Genomic DNA, 19,974 nt, shown 5'->3' on the forward strand with positions numbered 1-19,974 from the left:
TTCAGTCATATAGAAGCAAAATAGCTAACGTATCATAGGCCTTTGCAGGTCTCACTAGTGAAGAAGCATTTGCAACTAATTATCTCACCAGTAAGCACAATTTAATTAGCAAAGGAGTGAATTATTTCTAAAAGTGTGTCCTTTCTAGAGCCTCATTATTTGAAAAATTAAAACTGCTGTTCCTATTTAATGTATCTTGTTTTTCTGACAATTTTGGTGAAGAATGGGTTGTATAACTGTACTGATTTTGACTGGGATAGAGTTAATTTTCTTCATAGTTGCTGGTATGGTGCTATGTTTTGGATTTGTGACAAAAACAGTATTAATAACACGCCAACGTTTTAGTAGTTGCTGAGTAGCGCTTGCACTGTCAAGGGCTTTTCCGCTTCTCATGCTGCCCTCCAGTGAGCAGACTGGGGGAATGCACACTAAGATGGGAGGGGACCCAGCCAGGAGAGGCGACTCAGTGACCAGAGGGATATTCCACACCTTATGACATCATGCTCAGGAATAAGGGCTGGGGGAAAGAAGGAGGAAGAGGGATGGGGATGTTTTCTTCCTAAGTAACTGGTAGACATGATGGAGCCCTGCTTTCCTAGAAACAGTTAAACATCTGCCTGCTGACAGGAAGGAGTGAGTGAATTCCTGATTTTGCTTTGCTTGTGTGCAGTCCTGAGGACCTAAGGCACCCCATTTTCAGTGGAATGTATTTTTGATCTTCTACTGCTTGAACCTTCAAATGGGAAAGCCACAGTCATGTCCCTCAGCCACGCGGTACAGACACTCCACGGCCCTAGGTACACTGAGCTGGGCTCCTGTAGGTGGGCAGGAGCTACTGGAGGAAGCAGCTGCTCCAAACATCCTTTAACAAATTGGAAATAAGCAGGATCTGGCCAAGTTGTGAGTATTCCCAATACCACACACACATACTCCTTATATGATAGGGGACTGATCCTTTGCTAATGTGCTTACAGCAGTAAGTTTGCAACCAAACTTCTAAAGCACTAGGTGAGGGAGGATGTGCTAGTAAAATCCCTGGGCTAATTGGAAAAAAATGAAGAAAAAAGATGTTTACACGACCTAAGAACAATAAGAGGTATAGATGGCTAAATCTGAAGGTCTAGTGACTACAATGTGTCATTTGGGGTATGAAGAGAAAAGTATACTAACATATGTACAAGACCTCCTCATAAATAATATATCATTTCTAGCTATCAAATGGATAAGTGGTACAGCCTATCAGGCAGGAAGACCCAAGATATTCAGGCTGAGCTCTCTGCAATTTGAGCTTTCCCATCTATGAAGAATCAGGTAGTAACAGAAATGCACAGCTGTAAATGAATAGCCTCAACTTACAGAGATTTGAGCTTGATAAAGCCAAATCTTAGAACTACTATAGCGGAAATCAGTGAATTATGAGGGAACAAATCACTTCACTCAGCAAATAACGTTACCTAGTGGAAATGTAAATCTCTTGTGACTCCTGTCATCTGAAAAATGCATCCCTGTCCTGTTTGTAAACAAGAGGTGGCTAGACAGGGCAGCCCAGCGTAAGTCAGTATGATTGTCAGTGCCACAAGAGGTCCATGTGTCTAAGGATGCTCTGGTAAGTCCTTGATCCAAGGAAATACTTTTTTTTTTTTTAATTTTAAATTGTCTCCTTCCCTAAGGACCAAGAACCCATCTACAGATCCTTAAAAGATTCTGCCCTAAGAACAACCACAATTTGTGCACAAGGGATGACCAGGTGACAGTTTCAGTGCTGTCCTGTATAGCTTTTTCTTTAAAAAAAGATTTTTTTTTCTTAGCTGCACCCCCACTCCACTGAATTTGTCCTGATGCAGGTGGCAGCAGCAGTGGTGAAGGGAGTCACTGCAGGGGAAGGGGATGACATAACATTCAGCCTGATCAAAGTCATATTCTGGTTATTCTGCAACAAGTGAAAATTTGGAATCCACACAGAGTTCAAGCTGAGGTACATGAATACCAACAAGCTTCATGTCTCAAAGTTGTTCTAACTTACTGTAATTAACAGTGCCTTTTCAAGAAGCTACGATCACTGATACAGGCCTCACTGACTAGCCAGTGAAAGAATTGAGTAGTAGTAGTTCAGCTGTCTTTGTAAACAGAAACCTAGCACTTCCCTAAAATTGTCTACCCTTTATCAAAAATACTTCCTTTACCCAACACTTCCTGTTCCACACATCTTTTGCAACATCAGCAGTGAACAGTGTTGTGTTAAACAAACAAACCAAAACTATTATTAAAAGGCCAGAGATCCCATTGGAATCATCTAGATCATCTCATTTCACAGCATGCCAGAAAACTTTCCTAAGTAAAATCTTTATAAAAGTACCACCGTTACGCTTGACCTACTGCACCAGTTAATTCAAACACTTCCAGCACAGAGACAATCACAACTGTTGTTACTTGTTGTAGTGATTAATTACATTTGCTGTTAGTCTTTTTTTTTGGTTTTCTGCTTTTAAAATTGGTTACAGCAGGCTTTCTTTACAGATAAGTTTCTTCACTTTAACACACAAATGAGCAGTCTGCTGTACAGGTAAATCAGAGACTGACCCATTTTTCCTCTTCACCAAGGAACTAAATTGATTAGTAAGTTGTCTCCCCACACAAGCCAACAAACTGCCTGTGCTCTGGGATGGCAGTTGTGTGGACTCCAGCACTGCTCTGTTACAAGCTACCCAGACTGGTTGAGAGCCCAGACATAAAGCAGCACTGTGCTTGAGCTAACATAATCACAGTGCCTGGCCCAGAGCAATCTGACCTCTGGCTAGCTCAGAACGCTGGCAGAGCAAACTTCAGTTTGCCAGACAGCCTGCGTAAATGCACCATCCCTTATCAAAAGATCTTGTTATGCCTTAGAGTCAATTTTGTTCTAACAATCTGCTTTCCCTTGTGCATGCTGGGACTTTCCTTTGCTCTGAAATTTTCTTCAAGGTCAAATATGTGGATTTTTTCTATACAAGTCTGACTAAATTCTGAAAACTCAGATTTTTTCAGACATTTAAGAAAATTGTCAGACTGATTTTAGACAACTCAAAGGACTGACCATACACATACAGAGAACAGGTTGAGTACAAACAGCTCCCTGACGTCTCTGTGATGCCTGCATCCCATAAGAGTTTAATTTAGGAATGAGAAAATCAAGTACATTTCCTTTCAATAGCACTCCAGACTGCTGTACGCAGTTAACTGAAAACACAGCAATGAAAGGCTGTAAACGGGCACTGAACCACTGCAGTGAAATGCCATTTACAAAACAAGAGCAAACAATGCCAACATTGAAAGAGGGACTGGGTGGAAAAGGAAGTTCTAGAAGTCAACAGCTCTGACATTCGCAGCATTCCTTCATGCATGTGGACTATCTTATATAACCCAGATAATTAAGTAGAGGTGCGGATTTATTGTCTAAAAGGCCAATTATCATGGCTTTCTATGCAATATTTATGAGGTCTTGCTAGTATGGCATAAATATCAGACAGAGCAAATGCATAGTTTTCTAAATGTTCAGATTAAGTTTTAATTTCTTTCAAGCTTTTATAATTTTTTCAGAGTTTTCTCTATTACCGGATGCCCTTTTCTATAGCTTTCTGTACATTCCATAAATTTACATTTCAAATAAGGTTGAATTTATAGTAACAGAATTAAGCATAGAGCATTTCTTTTTCTAGTGAGATATGTGCACAAGCCCTAGGTCTCAACTCAGTGTTTGTAGCTGTCTCCATCCATACTTCCTGAATAAATAGATAGGTGAATATAAAGCTGTCATTAATTCTGTATCAATTGTGGTCCAATTAGTTTCAAACTTCATGTTGTAAGCAAGACTGACTGAAGTATGCAAGCCTGTCAGCAACTGGCTGACAAGACATCTGTCCAAGTATGAAGTAAACATTTACTATGCTTGTGAATGCAACAGGCAAATCCTGTGAGCACTGATTTTTTTTTTTTTAGGCCACTGACTGTATTTGCAACTGCTGAAAGAGGCTCTCAGTGATGTAACTATTCCTAAGATTTGTGAGAAAGTAAAGAACTGTGTGTTTATATGTAGCTAGGGGCTCAACCTCCAATATATCACCATATCTTAACAACATTAGGACTCTCATTAGGACCTCAATCAATTTGAGGAAAGAATACAAATGAAGATTTAACCAATTCTTCAACTTCACTAAAAATTCTTAAAAAGATAGGAATAATTACAACTCTCCTCGAGGAGTGTCTGGAAAAAAAAAAACACATAAGCCAGTTCATCCTTCTGTATTATATGAAAAATTAAGTATCAAAATGAACACCAGAAGAATGAAACAGCCTGCACCAAAATGAACACATTTAGTTAATGACAGAAACTGTCAACAGAAAGACTCTATATTACTTCTAAAGAGATTCTCTTAAGAGGAATAAATTTATTTAACATTAATTTTGTTCAGAAGTGCTTTATCATTTTCTCATAAATGAAGAAAATGAGCCATATTCAAGATCAGTTTGTAACAGTTAGTCTCTAACATCAGATCAGCTTCAAACTCACTTTTATCAAGGAATACACGGCTGCACTTTTCAACTGTAGGAATTATAGCATTGCTGAATATAATGGAGTAGGTTTAATCATGAAGAGAGTTCAAATGACTATTTGAAATGTAGTGTTATAAAAAGCTACTATTTTTTGTTTATAAAAATCAAAACAGCTTCTCGAGTAAATATGTTTTTACCTCAGATAAAGTTTTGAATTATTAAGTTATTAAATCTCTATTCAGCTTCTAAGTTGGAGAAAGAAGGCTTTGATGTCTCATGGGCAAATGACATACTGAATTCTTTAACCCAAAGTTTTACTATTTTTATTTTTTATTTTTAAATAAAAACTTGCACATTTACAACTTCACAAAAACATCTAAAAAGACTCAGGCTAAGCTTTAGCAATAGTAATATTTGAACAAATTCAAATCTCACGAGCATTAGCAACAATACTTGAGATAGTATCAGAAATACTATTTTTTCCTAAGACAGAAATTAGAACTTAAACAGTCCCAAGAGCTATATAGCACAGCTTGAATAACGTAAAGAATCTTAAACCCAAGAATTTTGAATGCTGAGTCTAATACAGCTGGAAAAAAAAAATCTACTGCAGGTCAGATTCATTTTATCTCTACTTAGAATAGAAATCAAATACAAACCTGTCTTCTTCGGCCACAAGTCTGAGTATCTCCAAGTTCTTCCACATTTTGCAAGCTGTTCAGACCTAGAAAACAATTAACATACATCCAGATCTATAAGGAGTCAACATTAAAGCAGTACATTCTAGCCATTCTACAGTTCTATTTTACACGCTAACAATTATGTGAGACTACAATGTACTGTTTTGATATGCTTGGACAGAGTGGGAAAATTTCAGTGTTCATATATGAATACACTTTTATATATGTATACACATAATCTCACCTTAGACCAAGGACTAAGTACTCTATGCAAGAAAGCAACTATTTTGTATGAGACAGAGCTCACAGAAGAGTTATTTTAAGCAATTAAATAAAAATTGCTAGGTACCAATGAAAAATTTTTATTTTACACTTGAAAAAATATTCTTACTATATGCATCTCTCTCAGTTTAGGTAGAGAGAATGGAAATTAACCAGTGATCAGAAATATTATACTTTTTATATAGGTTCTATCTTTTCCATAGAACATGTGTGAGGTTCTAACTGAGGCAAGTAACCATGCTATCCTAAGTGTTCACCCGTCCAAGCACAACAGAAGCAACAAATAACTGTGGGTAGATACGTAGGTATGTCAGACAGCAGCTAGCCACGTGTGGCTATAACATCATCTCTTTGTGGTAACAGGGTGCTAATGATTTTCAGAACCTACTTATAAGTGTGACAAAATCACACTTTTAAGAAAATAGTACTAGGATGATGCATGAACAGCCTAACCCCCTGCATTTTACACTACAACTTGTTTTTTTCAGTCAGACAGTCTCTTTCCTTCCTTCACCCCAACGTTATCTAGGTTGGATGCCCAAAAGAGACAAATCTTATTACTACTCTGTCAACTTTCTTCTGTACAGAATACCATAACTCTAGTAAAACAAACAAACAAAAAACACAGCGTAACAGAAAACGGTGAATGATTTTGCAAGATCAATTGCCAGGGAACTTTAAAACATTTTGTAAATGCAGCAACACTACTCCACACATGTAGAAACTCGCAGACAGAAATTAGGAGTTTTCTTCTCACCATAATCATGTTTATAGGAATCCAATCATATTGGAGAGCAGTTATCAAACCACCAACCCATTTGGAAAAACAATGTCTAACATGACTTTATTTTGAAAGTGTAAAAAATAAGCTAACACTCACTCTGAAGAACATTACTTGCTCTGCATTTCCTCTTTGAACGAAGCCTGCAAAGAATACAGAACTGAAGTAAAAATACAAAAAAAAAATATCATGAAGCATGTATGACCAAAAGCCACCCCAAAAAATCATTTTTACCTTCTAATGGATTTTGTTGCATCTTCAGGTAACTCATTTGTAGTACTTGGTTGCTCTTCTGTAAATCTTAAAATAAATAAAAATTATTTCCTAGACAGCAACTTGCCATTGATGTGAATCAACAGTATTTACATTAAATAAAATCCCAAGATTTCTCTACAGAAACAGAGGCATACAAACACTAACTGCATCAATCCACTTACTCATACTGCTACCATTAACCAGTACTGAAAGCCTTGAAGAACATGGAACTTGTTCATGTGAAGTAATTGCTTCCACAAATTTACAAAATTATGGGCACTACAGAATTCCTTAAACTTTTCCACAACATTACACACATTTATTTGAAGACATGATGCATTTATTTTACTTACCTTACTTTTTATTTGTTTGCACACTACATCAGTCAGTTTTCTTAACTAAATCATGCTAAGTATTGTAGGTATAAAACTGCAGAAAAACAAACTCTATCCTGACCAAAGACCAAAAAAACAAGTGGAAAAGCAAATGGCGATAAACCTAGAATATTAGCATTATTTAAAATAAAGTCAAAGGGGCAAAAAGGGAACCACGTTTCAAGTTCCCCCAGCATTTCTTATAAAAGTATGTATTTATTTTGAGGTTTTACATAGCCAGAGTCATACCCTATGTTCTGTCTATGAAGCTACATATTTATTTATCATAAAAGCAGTATCACTGAGCAAGTAGATCCTGCGTTTAGCTGTAAGGAAAAAAGTAACATACTGATTCCCTTTCCTTGTTCTCTCTCTTCTTCAGATGACCTATAGCCTGAAATTAAAGACTAAAACGAGCTCAATCAAGTGTAAAGGAAAACTTCTAAGAAGCATTTCAATGTTTTTATTGTTATACAAGACTGACAGCTGTTTAAACTGAAAATCGTGCATCTTCAGCAAGTATTTAAACTTAATGCCAAGCTATTTGATGTAAATGCCAAGAATAACAACTACAGAAAGGCTAATACTTAAAAATAGAGAATAAATTAGTAGTTCACTTTCTGTTAGAGAGTGATTTGGAATACAATGTCCTTCCTTCTACCTACTCTTAATTCTACAGGTTTCAAGTTACTATCCAAACATGTTCATGCCATGGTTTTGGCTGGGACAGAGTTAATTTTCTTTGCAGAGGCTCAGACAATGTTGTGCTTTGTATTTTTGATGCAAACAGTGGTGCTGACGCACAGATGTTTTTAGTTGTTGCAGAGCAGCATTTAGAGACAAGGACTTTTTCTTGTTTCTTACGCTGTCCTGCCAGCTGGAGGTACACAAGATGCTGGGAGGGGACACAGCCGGGACAGTTGACCCAGACTGACCAAAGGGATGTCCCACACCGTGTGGCATTGTGCTCAGCAACAAAAACTGGGGTAAAGAAGGGGGGAGGGGGAGCATTGGGAGTGATGGCGTTTGTCTTCCCACAAAGCTGTTATGTGCGTTGAGCCCAGCTCTCCTGGAAGTGGCTGAACACCTACCTGCCTGCCAATGGGAAGCAGCAAATGGATTCCTTGGTTTGCTTTCCTTGTGTGTGCAGCTTTATCTTTGCTTAGTGAACTGTCCTTATCTCCATCCACGAGTTCTTGCACTTTCACCTTTCCGATTCTCGCCCCCATCCCACCCGGGGAGAGTAAGCGAGCAGCTGAGTGGCAATGAGCTGCCTGACAGGGTTATATCTCAACAGTCCCTCAGCAATAAAATGTTAAATACATACCTTTGTGTTGTTTCCAAATTATTTTCTTCCTCTTCATTGGCATTCACAGTTATGTTCTGCAGCACTACTGCTTCTAGTCCTTTAGACTCTACCTGCTCCATGGCTGCCTGTGAGAAATGAAATTGATGCTTCAAAATTATAGCATCCAGTACATTAATCTTAGTATAAGCTGCTATTTATGTAAGTGTACTCTGTATCAGCTCTACTAATGGTACTTATTCCACAGACCCGTCAAAGGGTATTATCATTAAAATAATTTGTTTCAGAACAATTGTAATGAGGTAGGTTGAAATCCATCAAAATCTTTACCAGCCAGTAATTCAGAGAAATTTTAGTCAAAGTCACAAGTAATATTTATATGAACTGAACATACAGATGATGTGTGAAATACATTACAGAGATCAAGACTGCAAATACTACTGAAGTACTCTAAAGTCTTTTTTAAGACTAGAGTACAAATTGGAAACGGACAGCCCTCACAAGCTCATCTAGTTACACTGACTTTAGAGCGTGGCAAGATCAAGAATACTTACAACACTTTCTAAGGTATGTCCAATCAAACTTTAAGCTTGCAAAACAACTTTTCCTGTATTCACAAAAAATAGTTTAACATCCTATCCTGCCTAAATTATTGTAGCCACAAACCAAGATGATTCCTCCTCCTTTCCCAAGGAGAGAGGGATAGTTCATTACTCTATAAAATTTCTAGAGTATTATGAGGTTAGTACTTTTCCCCAAAGTTCCTTTTATCTACTTGATATAATAACACCTTAAAAAAAAACCAACTTAGTCTATATGATGTCATTCATGCCACTTTGCCACTAACGTTCTTCTCTACTATCTTAATGCCTACTTACCACTCAAGTGATATAAAAACTAGCTGTGCACCATCATTACTAAGCAGAGCCAACCACTTTCCATCTAACACTGTCTATACAACCCAGAAGAAGATCTGTTTAGCAGTGCTCAAAGATGACTAAAAATCATAGCAATTCAGAGTTGACAAGTTCACTGCAGGCCCAACATTAATTCTTTTTCTGCTTAGCCAGTTGCTCCCATTTTTCATCCATTTCTTCTTTCAGGGCTTGCTTTTGCATCCTGTTAGTTTTTTGTCATCTGTCCAATTTTCAGTCTTCTTGAAATCTTAACTTGTCCTTCACAGTAACTTGCAGAATCTCTCAACATTTGTAAGAACCGGATAACGTAAAAGCAGTCTCTATTTCATTAATTCAAACATGAAAATACTGAAAGTTTTTTTCTGGTTACAGAATACTTCCACTCCCAGAAGAATATATTTCACTGTCAGAAATTCCGTAACTACCCAACTTACCACACCTTTCAGCTGTTAATTTTCAAAATTCTGTCTTTACAGTTGTTGATGGTACCAAAACATGAGTGGAAGTGGGAATGTTTCCATATAAATAATCAGTAGAAATGATTTAATAAAAAAAGAACTGACTAATAATAATGCATTTTAAAATGTAACAGCAACTTTCAGATTGTACTTCTCCCTAAAACTAATTCTTTTGAAAGAATACTAAGTTATTACACAGAAAAATTTAAAAGTATTCCCTGAGTGAATCTATTTGGCTGGTCTTTCTTTGGCATTGAAGTATCTGCAGATCGTTCTTAGGGTAGTTTACCTCGAAGTTTCTTGAAGTGCAAGAATTTCATTGACAGCAGGAGCTGCAACCTTGTAGATTCCAAACTTGATAGTAAGCTAGAAAAGGCAGCCTAGAAAACAGTCTAGCAATGCAGACCTTTTTATATTTCCACATACAGCACAAGAAGAAAGAGAGACAAACAGTTAAAGCTAAAGTGGTTTTCTGCAGAGAACACAGCATACACTGCTGGAAAACAGTTATTTGCATTATACAGTAAAGAGTGAACTCTTTACACCATGCTATCCTCTACATCCAGGAGTAATTCAGGCTAAAATGAAAAGATTTCAGAAGTAGTAATATTGCAACTTTGGTGCAGACTGTAGGAAGGATGTGCATACAGGCAGTAGAGATGCAACACAGGGCCCAGGAAAGCTAGTAGGGAGTTTTGGGCCTTCTCTTGACATCTCCAAACCTCCCTCTCTTCTTAGACTCAAATAAATTGCTTTGAAAAATAAACTCGAGAACTGGCAGCTGAGTAAGACCATTAAAAAGTATTCCTCATATTATACTCTGAATCCATTTGAGAGGTTCTCTAGTCTCTCTGGTAATAAAATGAAAACCCCAGAGGAACTTCAAGTTTGTTTATTTAGAATTTACCTCTTATTACCTTTAGATGTCTGTGTTTTTGTAATTGAGTGACTCAATGTTCTTTTATAGTGAGTAAACATATGGGAAATTCTTCACAATCCTCCTGAAGATGAACTGCAGGAGGAATGTTGTTCTTGCCAATTTTAAATCACTTTTGAGCAAGATGGTTTGTAAGGAGCTTTTTTTATTTACAGGAAGAAGCAGTAAGAGTTTTCAATCTCTAACTCCTCTGACATTCCTAAAGCTTTTAAACAAATTAACAGGTCTTGATCTTTCACTGTTAATATGAGAAATCTTATAGACTTAAGCAAGGCAAAATAAACATGAAATATAGTTACGTTATCTTTCAAGGAGTTCTAAGATCAGAACTGGCCCTCTTCCTCTGGAATCTTATTCCTACTAACTTTCTCCTAATCATATATTCAACCTTTTTTTTTTTTTTTTTTCCAATTAATAAGATCAGCCGCAGAAAGACAAAGCTTCCCTTTCATCTAAGGCAGTGTAACCTAGTGTACACTGCCTAGTGTAAACAGTTTCCTTGAAAGTATGTATCTCTTTTGAAATAAGTTTTCGAAAATAGTTTGACATACCTGTAGTAAGAAGTTTTTTTCATTTTCTTTCATGAAACGTTCGATGTAAGACTTGACTTTACTTATCAAAAGATCGTAATTGAAGCTTTGGAGAAGGGGAATATACGGATCCTTGCTTTTGATTACGGTTGCCAGCTTCACCCTTAAAGGCTAAAAAAAAGCACACTTTCATATGTCATATATATATATATATATATGTATCTTGCAGTAATCTTAGCACCTATGATAAATAGGACACATACAAAGCTAAAAAAGATTGTTACGTAGTCTTCTGAATAAATTCACGCTACAGTTTGAAAGGGTTCTACTGTGAACTAGGCACAACGCCAGGAGTTCGCTTTGTTTACATGCTCAACAAATAATAGGTGTAACCTCCCAGAGATGCACACTTTCTTTCCATTTATGAATAACGTTGAAAGCAGTGTGGTCAATGGAGCAAAACGTACACCCAGAAAGGGCCACTCATTACTAGGTTTCTTTTCTCATTTACTGCCTCTGCAGACTGACACTGAAAGGGGTCTACAGTGTTCAGGAAAAGGACTACTAAGTACAGTAGCATTACAGGCACAGAAATAATTAATCACAACATTATGTTTGTCTACCAACCACTCTGAATCATGCAGAGCGCAATACAGCCAGTATCTAACTTGTGTACAGGCTGCACTCTTGTTTACCAACTTGAATACTACTATTACCTCAGCCTACATTTTCTGAATAGCTGAATCTTCTTAAAAATTTATCTGAATAATATGTTATACACACGCTACTATTTATGTAGAACACATGTTCTAATATACCAGAGGAACAAACAGGCAGCATTTTTGTCTGTCTTCTTTTCGCCTGCAGTCCTTGCCTTCCTTTGTTCTTTTCTTCATCCTGTTTTCCTCAATGGTGTAGCACACTACAAGGCATCACGTTTTGCCTCCACAAAATGCAAAGGTTCCTCTAGTTTATCATACACAGCTATTATGGGGGTGGGGAAAATCAGGGGATAGTCAGTACTTCTATCTTTTAGCTGACAAATGAAGTACAAGTAAAGAAGGACCTACGCAAGCACTGCACACATTCAAAAGAGAGGTCAAAAGCCTATATACAATCTGCTTCTTTTTTCTCCCTATTTTTCAGCCTCCTATAAGCAGTCCCCATTATTGCAATGGTCTATAGGTTGCTAAAGTCATTACTATAAGCGGACTTACGGTTTTCAGCAAATTCAAGCATGTGCATTAGCTATTATTTTGAACAGACAGGCACTTAGACTTGCATCTTCATGAAGCAACGACCATAAAACCAGGAAGGGCCCGACCCAGATGTTATCTGGTCCAGAGAACAACATCCACTCTATGTTATGGATGTTAATCACCCTTCCTTCCTTCTGATGTTTCAACCTGTAGAACACTAACCAATGGAGAAGACAAATAGAGCACACTCCAAAGACTCAGAAAAAGTCAACAGCCCAATTAGAGCAGTGGACCCACCATTTCTTTACCAGTGTGTTTATACTGTGAAAACTGCAGCATCACCTTCTCAGAATCCCTCATCTCTCATTCAAAGTGGGAAAGAAGATTAAGTTTAGACCGCTGCTGCCCACAGTGAAGAACGAATGCTGTGGAAAGCAATCATTTTACTACCCCAAATCATGCATTATTTCTATCATTTCCCTTTCTCCAAATATACTTTTGCACTGAGAGCTACCACAAGTGTGAAAGTGATTTCACCTAGTGTAATTAGGATAAAGCTATGGAAGTAGCATTTGGCACCTTTGGGAAACTGTTCCCTTTTTCTCCTCTAAAACAAGAAAAAAAAGAGCACATTACTACCTTATCTGATTCCGAGTCTGCAAACAGCCTTTCGAGAACTTCAGCAGCCTCCTTAAAATATCCTTTTTCCATATGGACTGCTACAGCCTGCAATCAATATAGTTACACTTAAAAGACATACTGAAATACATTTCACCTGAAAAAGAAAAACAAAAACCCACCACCACCAAAGAAAAACAACAACAACAATGGAAGTCACACTTCTGTAATTTTGTGAGACTTTCAAAATCTTGAGGTCTATACATTTAGAAGCGGAACCAACAATTAGTGAGTTATTACAGTTAGTTCTGAAATAACATTAAACATCTTGTATAAAGACCAGGGATTTAAAGGCAAATCTGATGCAAATTTTCCCTTACTTACCTTTTTCCTCTCCCTTACCATTGCTTCCATCTTCCCCTGAAGGACATTTTCAGTCCCAACAGTTGTGAAATTTCCCTCATGTGCAACTAAATAGAGTGCTCTCCTTTGCAACAGTAATAAAAATGTCAAGTGATCACATTAAATGCAGTTAAAACGAGGACACATCCAATTCAGTATTGCACTGAAGCACATTTGTGATAATGCATGTAATATTTCAGACAATGATTCAAAAAAACAAACCCAAAACAACTGGTAATTATTTCTTGTTAAGCACAGACATTTTGTAGCTATCTCCAAATAAAAAAACACTTAGAAGACCGAATACAAACTGTTCTGTCTTAACTCCAGTTCAACAGCACCTCTACACTTACTTCTATCACGTTAGGAAAGAACAGCAAAATGGAGCTGTTAAAGAGTTTCTGATCATATAACAGTTTCATCACGAGAAAGTTTTAAGGAAAGTTAAAACAGGGGAGAGTTTTAAGGAAATTCAGAGCAGGTCAAGATTTTTTTTTTTCAAATGTTTTTAATCTTAAAATGCATTTTTCATAAAAGAAAAAAAACCCACCACCACCATCATTACCAGGAACAGGTTAGTTTTTACATGTTTCTCACTGAAATCAAGTATTCTAATACTGAGATTTATTTGTAAGCCAAAAAACCTCATCTGAAATGAAAGCTATTCAAGCTATATTTTAAAGCTCAAGATATAAATGTTTTGAAATTGATATATCAATTGATATATATTTTTTAAATTGTCCCAGTTTGAAATTCTTTCAAAACCTGCCAAACAGGAACCAATCTAGATAGGGAAAGGTCCCACGTACAGCTTTGTTTATACTGTAACTGAAAACAGAACAAACTCGGAAAATTCAGTTCAGATTGTTCATAGCCCAAGCTCTGTTTTAGCAGAATGGATAGCTAGCCTCCTGAAGTGTTCTGAATAAATAACACAGACCTGAATTTGAATCAAGCGACGAATATCTTCATGAAGCTTATCAAGTTTACTTTCTTCCCTCTCAAGTAAAGTCCAAAAAGACAGAGCAGATTCCAAAGGTGAAATTCTTGGATCCTTTTCAAAATTGCATTCTTAGGGAAAAAAAAATAGAAATTGGTATTTAAAACAAAACTTAAAGGAGGAAGCTAAGTATATTTCATTATGTATACACAATGAAGTCCTATGTACTATAAATCATTACAAATCCTTTCTCCTCAAATAATTTTTAGTCTCCCTTTTCAGGTGTGTTTAAGAGACTTGAAGGAATCTTCTCCTCTTTAGAGCCTCTTTCTTCCTGATGTTTCTAATAACCATACTGTTGCATTTTTAAGAGAGATTATGCATTTTCTACTTATCGTTCAATTAAAATGCTACTTGCAATAGTGCTACGTTTAGCATTATGAATTGGGGATGGTATTAATAATGCTTTTACAATAAGCTTGGCATCAGTTATCAAAACATTTAGTATTGCTGCTTTGGATTTTGTAACACAACACAATCCTGATCTCTCTGTACTACCACGTCTTAACTTTTTGTTTTATTTGAACAGGTTAAAGTGAGAGGGAAATTCAAACAGCGTAACACAGGACTGTTCACTGAAAAAGCAGAAGCAGCCATGTCATTGAGCTAATATCAAGGTTTGGGAAAATTCCCAGCAAGCAGGTTCAGTGACCAGTTCCGGCCAAAACACAGCCTAGCCAAATAACCACCCCCTCAACACTCTACAGTTTCCCTGTCTGATCAATACATGGCTTGGGTTGGAAGGGGCGTTAAAGATCATACAGTTCCAACCACCCTGCCATGGTCAGGGACACTTCCCACCAGAGCAGGTTGCTCCAAGCCCCATCCAAACTGGCCTTAAACACTTCCAAGGATGCGGCATTAAATTAAAGCAGAGTAACTGCTTTTAATTTTATAAAAGCAAGCCTTTGTGGCACTGCTAGGCTAGAATACGGTTTTGTCCTTCAATGCTTATGCTGGCAAGACTGCTTTTAAAGTTCTTAAATCTCATCAAGTTTTATCAAGCAGCACAGAAGTTAAGTCTTACAAAAACTTGTGCATGGGCACAGAAGCAGCTCAGCCAAATCAGTGAGTTGTGGCTAACTTACAGCCAAACAGAAGACACAACAATGAATAAAAATCCCAAAGACCTGCTGCCAGCTGAAAGCCTTATGACCTTCCGTAAAAAGAAAGGCCATCAACCTTTTCATCCATATTCTTGCTCCTACTGTCTGTCTCACTTCAATTTCTAGATTTACATTTGTAGAAAGGAATGCCCCCTCTGCACTTTACACTTGCAGATATTGCTCACTAAGGACCAGTCAGTCTTCTCAAGTATATTTCTTTTGTCAATGCTGCTGTGACAGGAAGACCCACAATTTGAGCAGCATATAAGCATTCAAACTCTGTGCAATAAAATCATCACAGGATAATGCTGGTCCTGCATATAGCTCAGGTGCATGTGGAACACTAGCAGTCCAAGTGTAGAGATTTCTGCCATTTTATACACACATTAGAAGCAATGCGAAAGCATATCTAATACGCATCTATGCAAGTTCATTCAGATCTACTTAAACAGCAAGTGGCAAAAAAAAAATAAATCAGAGTATTTACCAAGTCTTTTTCCATCTGCAATTCTTATCAAAAGCTGACAGAGGTACACTGTTTTTTTCTGATGTGTAGCTATTTTGGAGAAGCCATTAATAACAGCTGGAAAAGAAGAGGAAAAGTTAAGTCAGTCTTGCTCCAGCAGTGCCACAGTGTGGCTAGAAATATACTAGACACTGCATTATCAGACTAAAAATGCTTCATAAAACCCCTAATGGATTAGAAATTTAGCAGATTATCAGTTAATGTTCTTCCCTGTTCTAAGAACATAAGTCATATTTAAGCACTTGACCAGAAAAAGGTATTCCTCTTGCAGTTCACAACAGTAGCTTAGAAGTGGCAAGATGCATCCAGAGGCTTATGTTTTTTTTGTTTTTTTTTTTTTAAACCTTAAAAGAACACCACAGTATTTTACATAAACAAATAAAAGTTTGTTTTGCTCACTGGCTTACCAGGAAAGACCGACAACTATCTGCTCCAGAGAACATTTCCGTGGAGTGCCCACCCCGCCGAGCCCCAAGCAGACTGCTAACGCTTACAATGTTGCTGTGGCAACTGGCAGACCAAACACAGTAAAAGCTACCAGAACTTAGGCAGAAAACTAAACCCACAAGGGAAATCTTCCTCACGGGGTTGGAAGGTCACAAGGATTACTGTATATTTTAGACAGGGAGCTGTGGTGAGATAATTTTCATCACACTGATTACTGTGAACTTCACATTTTAACATGCTGTATGAATTTGTCCTCACACCATTACATGGAAGCATTCAAAATGAAAAGCAAAGAACCTGTCAAGCTGCTCACCTAAGACAGCTGCACACTGAGCACCCTGCTTCAGGACATTTCAGAGGCAGCCTAGAGAAAGCCAGAATTGTGCAGCAGGGGGCCCCCCACACCACCCCCCAGTTTTGCACTGACACAACCGGGACACATCACGCATTGGTTTCCTCGCACGTACTTGGCTTCCTTGCTTTGTAGTGTATGAGCATCCCCTAGGGAACAATGGATAAGTATCCAATTACAAACTAATTAAAAAAGCCCTGAACGACTACCTAATCTAATATCAAGCAGGATATTGTCATTTGGGCTTCGAAGAACACATTTTCAATTCTGTTTCTGTGAGGACAGGGGGTGCAAGAGCTCTAGCTAAAATAGGAAGTGAAAAAAAAAAAAAGAACATTGCGTAGAATAGTAGTTAAGTGCCACTAATCACAGTCACAAATTTATGCATCTCCCATAGCAGACAACGCAGTTCAGCTTCAGAAAGCTTGGATAATGAGTTCGTTGCTAGAGATAGTTACTATCCCCATGCCCTGAAGATGGAGCCAGAGCTTGGAAGTTTCTGAAGCAGGAAGAAGGCTGCAGCTGAGCAATGCAACAGAAAAAGGAGGTCAATTTGGCAAGTGGCTTGAGATCATTCAGCTTTCTCCACTCCTCCATGTGCTTTTAGGGTGCACCTCCACTAGAGCGTTAATTCAGGGCAGGGCTGCGTTTTTCAATAAAACGTCCTGTGCTTTGGTTCGTATCACAAAGCAGTCTTGATTACACGCACTAAATTCCTTTAGAGCTATTCCACAGGAGAAGAAACCTCGATGTGTTTACAGAGTGGACAACAGGTCCTTAGCACCAACTATTCACAAGTAATGCAGACAAACAGAAATCGAAACAGACTTAGTAAACTTTTCTAGATTCTGTTTCTCTGTTAATTCATTTGTTAGAAGTGCCCCTGAATATAAATTTGAATATAAATTGCTCCCCTCACAATGGCCTCTCAAATATACTTCATTTCATTAGCTTTTCATTAGAAATTCTAGAAATCCCGTTCCTTGCCATGTAGATACTTAAACAAGCTAGGTAATAAGACACGTCAATGCAGGATAAGGTAGGCAAGGCACATAACCTTGCCATGCTGTCTTTGAACCACAGACGACCTAGACAGGTAAGTTATTTCTACTTGGTAGTGTACTGAGCTGTACATAAAAAAATATTTATCTCGTAACAAAATAGATCCTTTTATTGCTTTAGCCATCCTACATTTTTGCACTTGCTTCAGTTTGAACCAACCTCCCTGCTGACAGCCAACCAGTATTTCAGTAGGGTCTCTTTCTGTTGGATGCAACATTAATAGTTCTCTATTCCCAACAACAAAAATAGTTTTCTAATGCAGTCTTACCGGTGCACTTAGCTTCTTCCATAGATTATTTTACTCTTGACTTAATAACCTTACAGCACCAGCATGCTCAACTCTTTCTGTTAATGAACTCTCACATTCCAGATTTTCTATTACTTCCCAGTTCTATGTAACTTTGTATTCTGCACAAATATTAATTGCAAAAATTGTTTCTACTAATACAATCTCCTAAAGTCTTCCCATTCTCCCTGAGATATTCCAGTCTACAATATTCCTTTTCTCTGCTTCCTATCTGTCTTCATGAAATTTCATACAATTCTCCTACTGAGCCGCAGTCCCAAGGCTGAGAAGCACCATTAATAATGAAATCTAGCAGCCCCCCCATTTGATGTATTTCATTATCTTCAGATTTCTTACCTCTTGCTATTTCTCATATTAATCTCTTTACTATTCATTCTGCATACCATGGTATTCAGTTCATTGTGAATTTTTAAATAAGTCATACTTATTGACTATTTTCTTGACCATTTACTTTGGTCAAGAAAAAAAAAAATCCCCCGAAGATCTAACCTGGTATCTTCATATTTTTTTTTCCCCAACAGATAAAATCACTGTAAATCCATCAAATCTGAGATCAAGACAATTTGTTCTAACTGTTAACAATCCTCACTCTTAAATGTTCCTCATTTCAAATATGTCTTTCCATTCACAATCTAGCCATTAGGCTTTGTTCCACCTGCATCTGACGGACTGTAAGTACTTCAAAACCTTCTAGCATTCTACCAGAAGCCAGGACATAAACTCAGGAACCCGGTGTATTTAAGTTACGCTAACTTTTGCATCTCCAAACTAAACCCTCTTCAACCTTTCAGTCGCCGTGAGCCACCAGCACCGGAGGCCTCAGGTTCTGTAACTGAGGATGGCACATTAACCACACTACACCCGCACGCTTCACAGCACCAAGGTGATGGAGTCAGGCCGAGCAGAGCCCTCCCTCAGTACCCAGCAGCTCGGAGGCTCCCCAAGTCTCCTCAGAGCCGCCACCCGCCCCCACTGAGGGGACCGACAGCCCCGTCCTGACGGGGAAGGGACGGAAGGAGCCCCCTCACCCTCCGCCACGGCCCTCCACCGCCTGAACTCGGCGGCGCGGCCCTCCGCGAAGTGCCGGCACAGGCAGCAGCAGCTCAGCTCCAGCACCCAGCCCGCCGCCACCGACTCCGCCGCCACCACCAGCGCCGCTGCGTCCCCCGAGGCGCGGCCGCCCCCGGCCGCCTGGGCGCCTTCCGCCGCCATCTTGGAGCTCGCCCGCCAACGCGCCCCTCGCCCCGCCCCTCCGCGCCCGGCAGCCTATCAGCGCGCCCGCCTCCGCCGCCAGCCCCTCCCCGTTGCTGGGCGGTCGGCGGGCGACGGGGGGGTGACGTCACGCGGCGCGCGGGCGACCGTTAGGGACCGTTAGGGACCGTTGGGGGCCGTTGGGGGCCGTTGGGGGCCGGCCCCTGTCGGCCGGCTCCAAGAGGTGTCAGCCCCAGCGTCCAGGAGCGAAGCCCAGCGCAGTGTCGCTGGGAGCAGCTCTGCCCATCGCCTGTCAGACCTAGCGGGGGTGCTACCGGGCCGTGGGGTGCGTTGTGGGGTGCGCGGGGCTTGGTGTGGGACTTGGTAGGGCAGGAACAAAAGGCACGCAAAGCAGCAACGACAAAAGGGGTTAGGTAATATGGAGGAAGGGAAAAATGCGAAAAAAATTGGATGAAGGGATAAAATGGTTATGTGAAAATACTTGACTGGCTGGTACGCTGGTCTGTGACTGATCAGTGCAGCAAGTCCTGTCTTACTGTGTTTCTACCTGTCCTGCAAGGGGCTCAGTTCTGTGTGCATGTCTGTGAATGAGGCTGAGTGCTGCAGCTGCAGCCAGGCTGTGGGGCAGCGGGCGTGCATGTCCACAGCTGGAGTGAGTGCAGGTGTTGCCCAGGGAGGTGGTCGTGTCACTGT

General features: G+C 39.1%; 1 protein-coding gene across 4 annotated transcripts in view; it reads right to left on the minus strand.

Annotated features, from left to right (window-relative positions):
• The window catches only part of TERF1 (telomeric repeat binding factor 1), a 26,864-nt gene extending 7,546 nt beyond the window's left edge, over nucleotides 1-19,318 (minus strand). For 2 of the 4 annotated variants that reach the window (XR_014579217.1, XR_014579218.1), the window contains exons 1-9: nucleotides 19,098-19,318; nucleotides 15,863-15,958; nucleotides 14,210-14,340; nucleotides 12,889-12,975; nucleotides 11,072-11,221; nucleotides 8,230-8,336; nucleotides 6,508-6,573; nucleotides 6,373-6,433; nucleotides 5,190-5,254 (exon numbers count right to left, since the gene is read on the minus strand). Coding sequence is in view for 2 of the 4 variants with exons in the window: in XM_083822998.1 (XP_083679124.1) it covers nucleotides 5,190-5,254; nucleotides 6,373-6,416; nucleotides 6,508-6,573; nucleotides 8,230-8,336; nucleotides 11,072-11,221; nucleotides 12,889-12,975; nucleotides 14,210-14,340; nucleotides 15,863-15,958; nucleotides 19,098-19,281 (930 nt within the window). In the remaining 2 variants the exon portion in view is untranslated. The remainder of the gene's footprint in view (nucleotides 1-5,189; nucleotides 5,255-6,372; nucleotides 6,434-6,507; nucleotides 6,574-8,229; nucleotides 8,337-11,071; nucleotides 11,222-12,888; nucleotides 12,976-14,209; nucleotides 14,341-15,862; nucleotides 15,959-19,097) is intronic. The other 2 variants (XM_083822998.1, XM_083822997.1) reach the window with 1 other exon arrangement.
• Between the last annotated feature and the right edge of the window lie 656 nt (nucleotides 19,319-19,974).

This window comes from Anser anser (assembly GCF_964211835.1).
Source record: "Anser anser genome assembly, chromosome: 2".
In the NCBI taxonomy this organism is placed as follows: Eukaryota; Metazoa; Chordata; class Aves; order Anseriformes; family Anatidae; genus Anser; species Anser anser.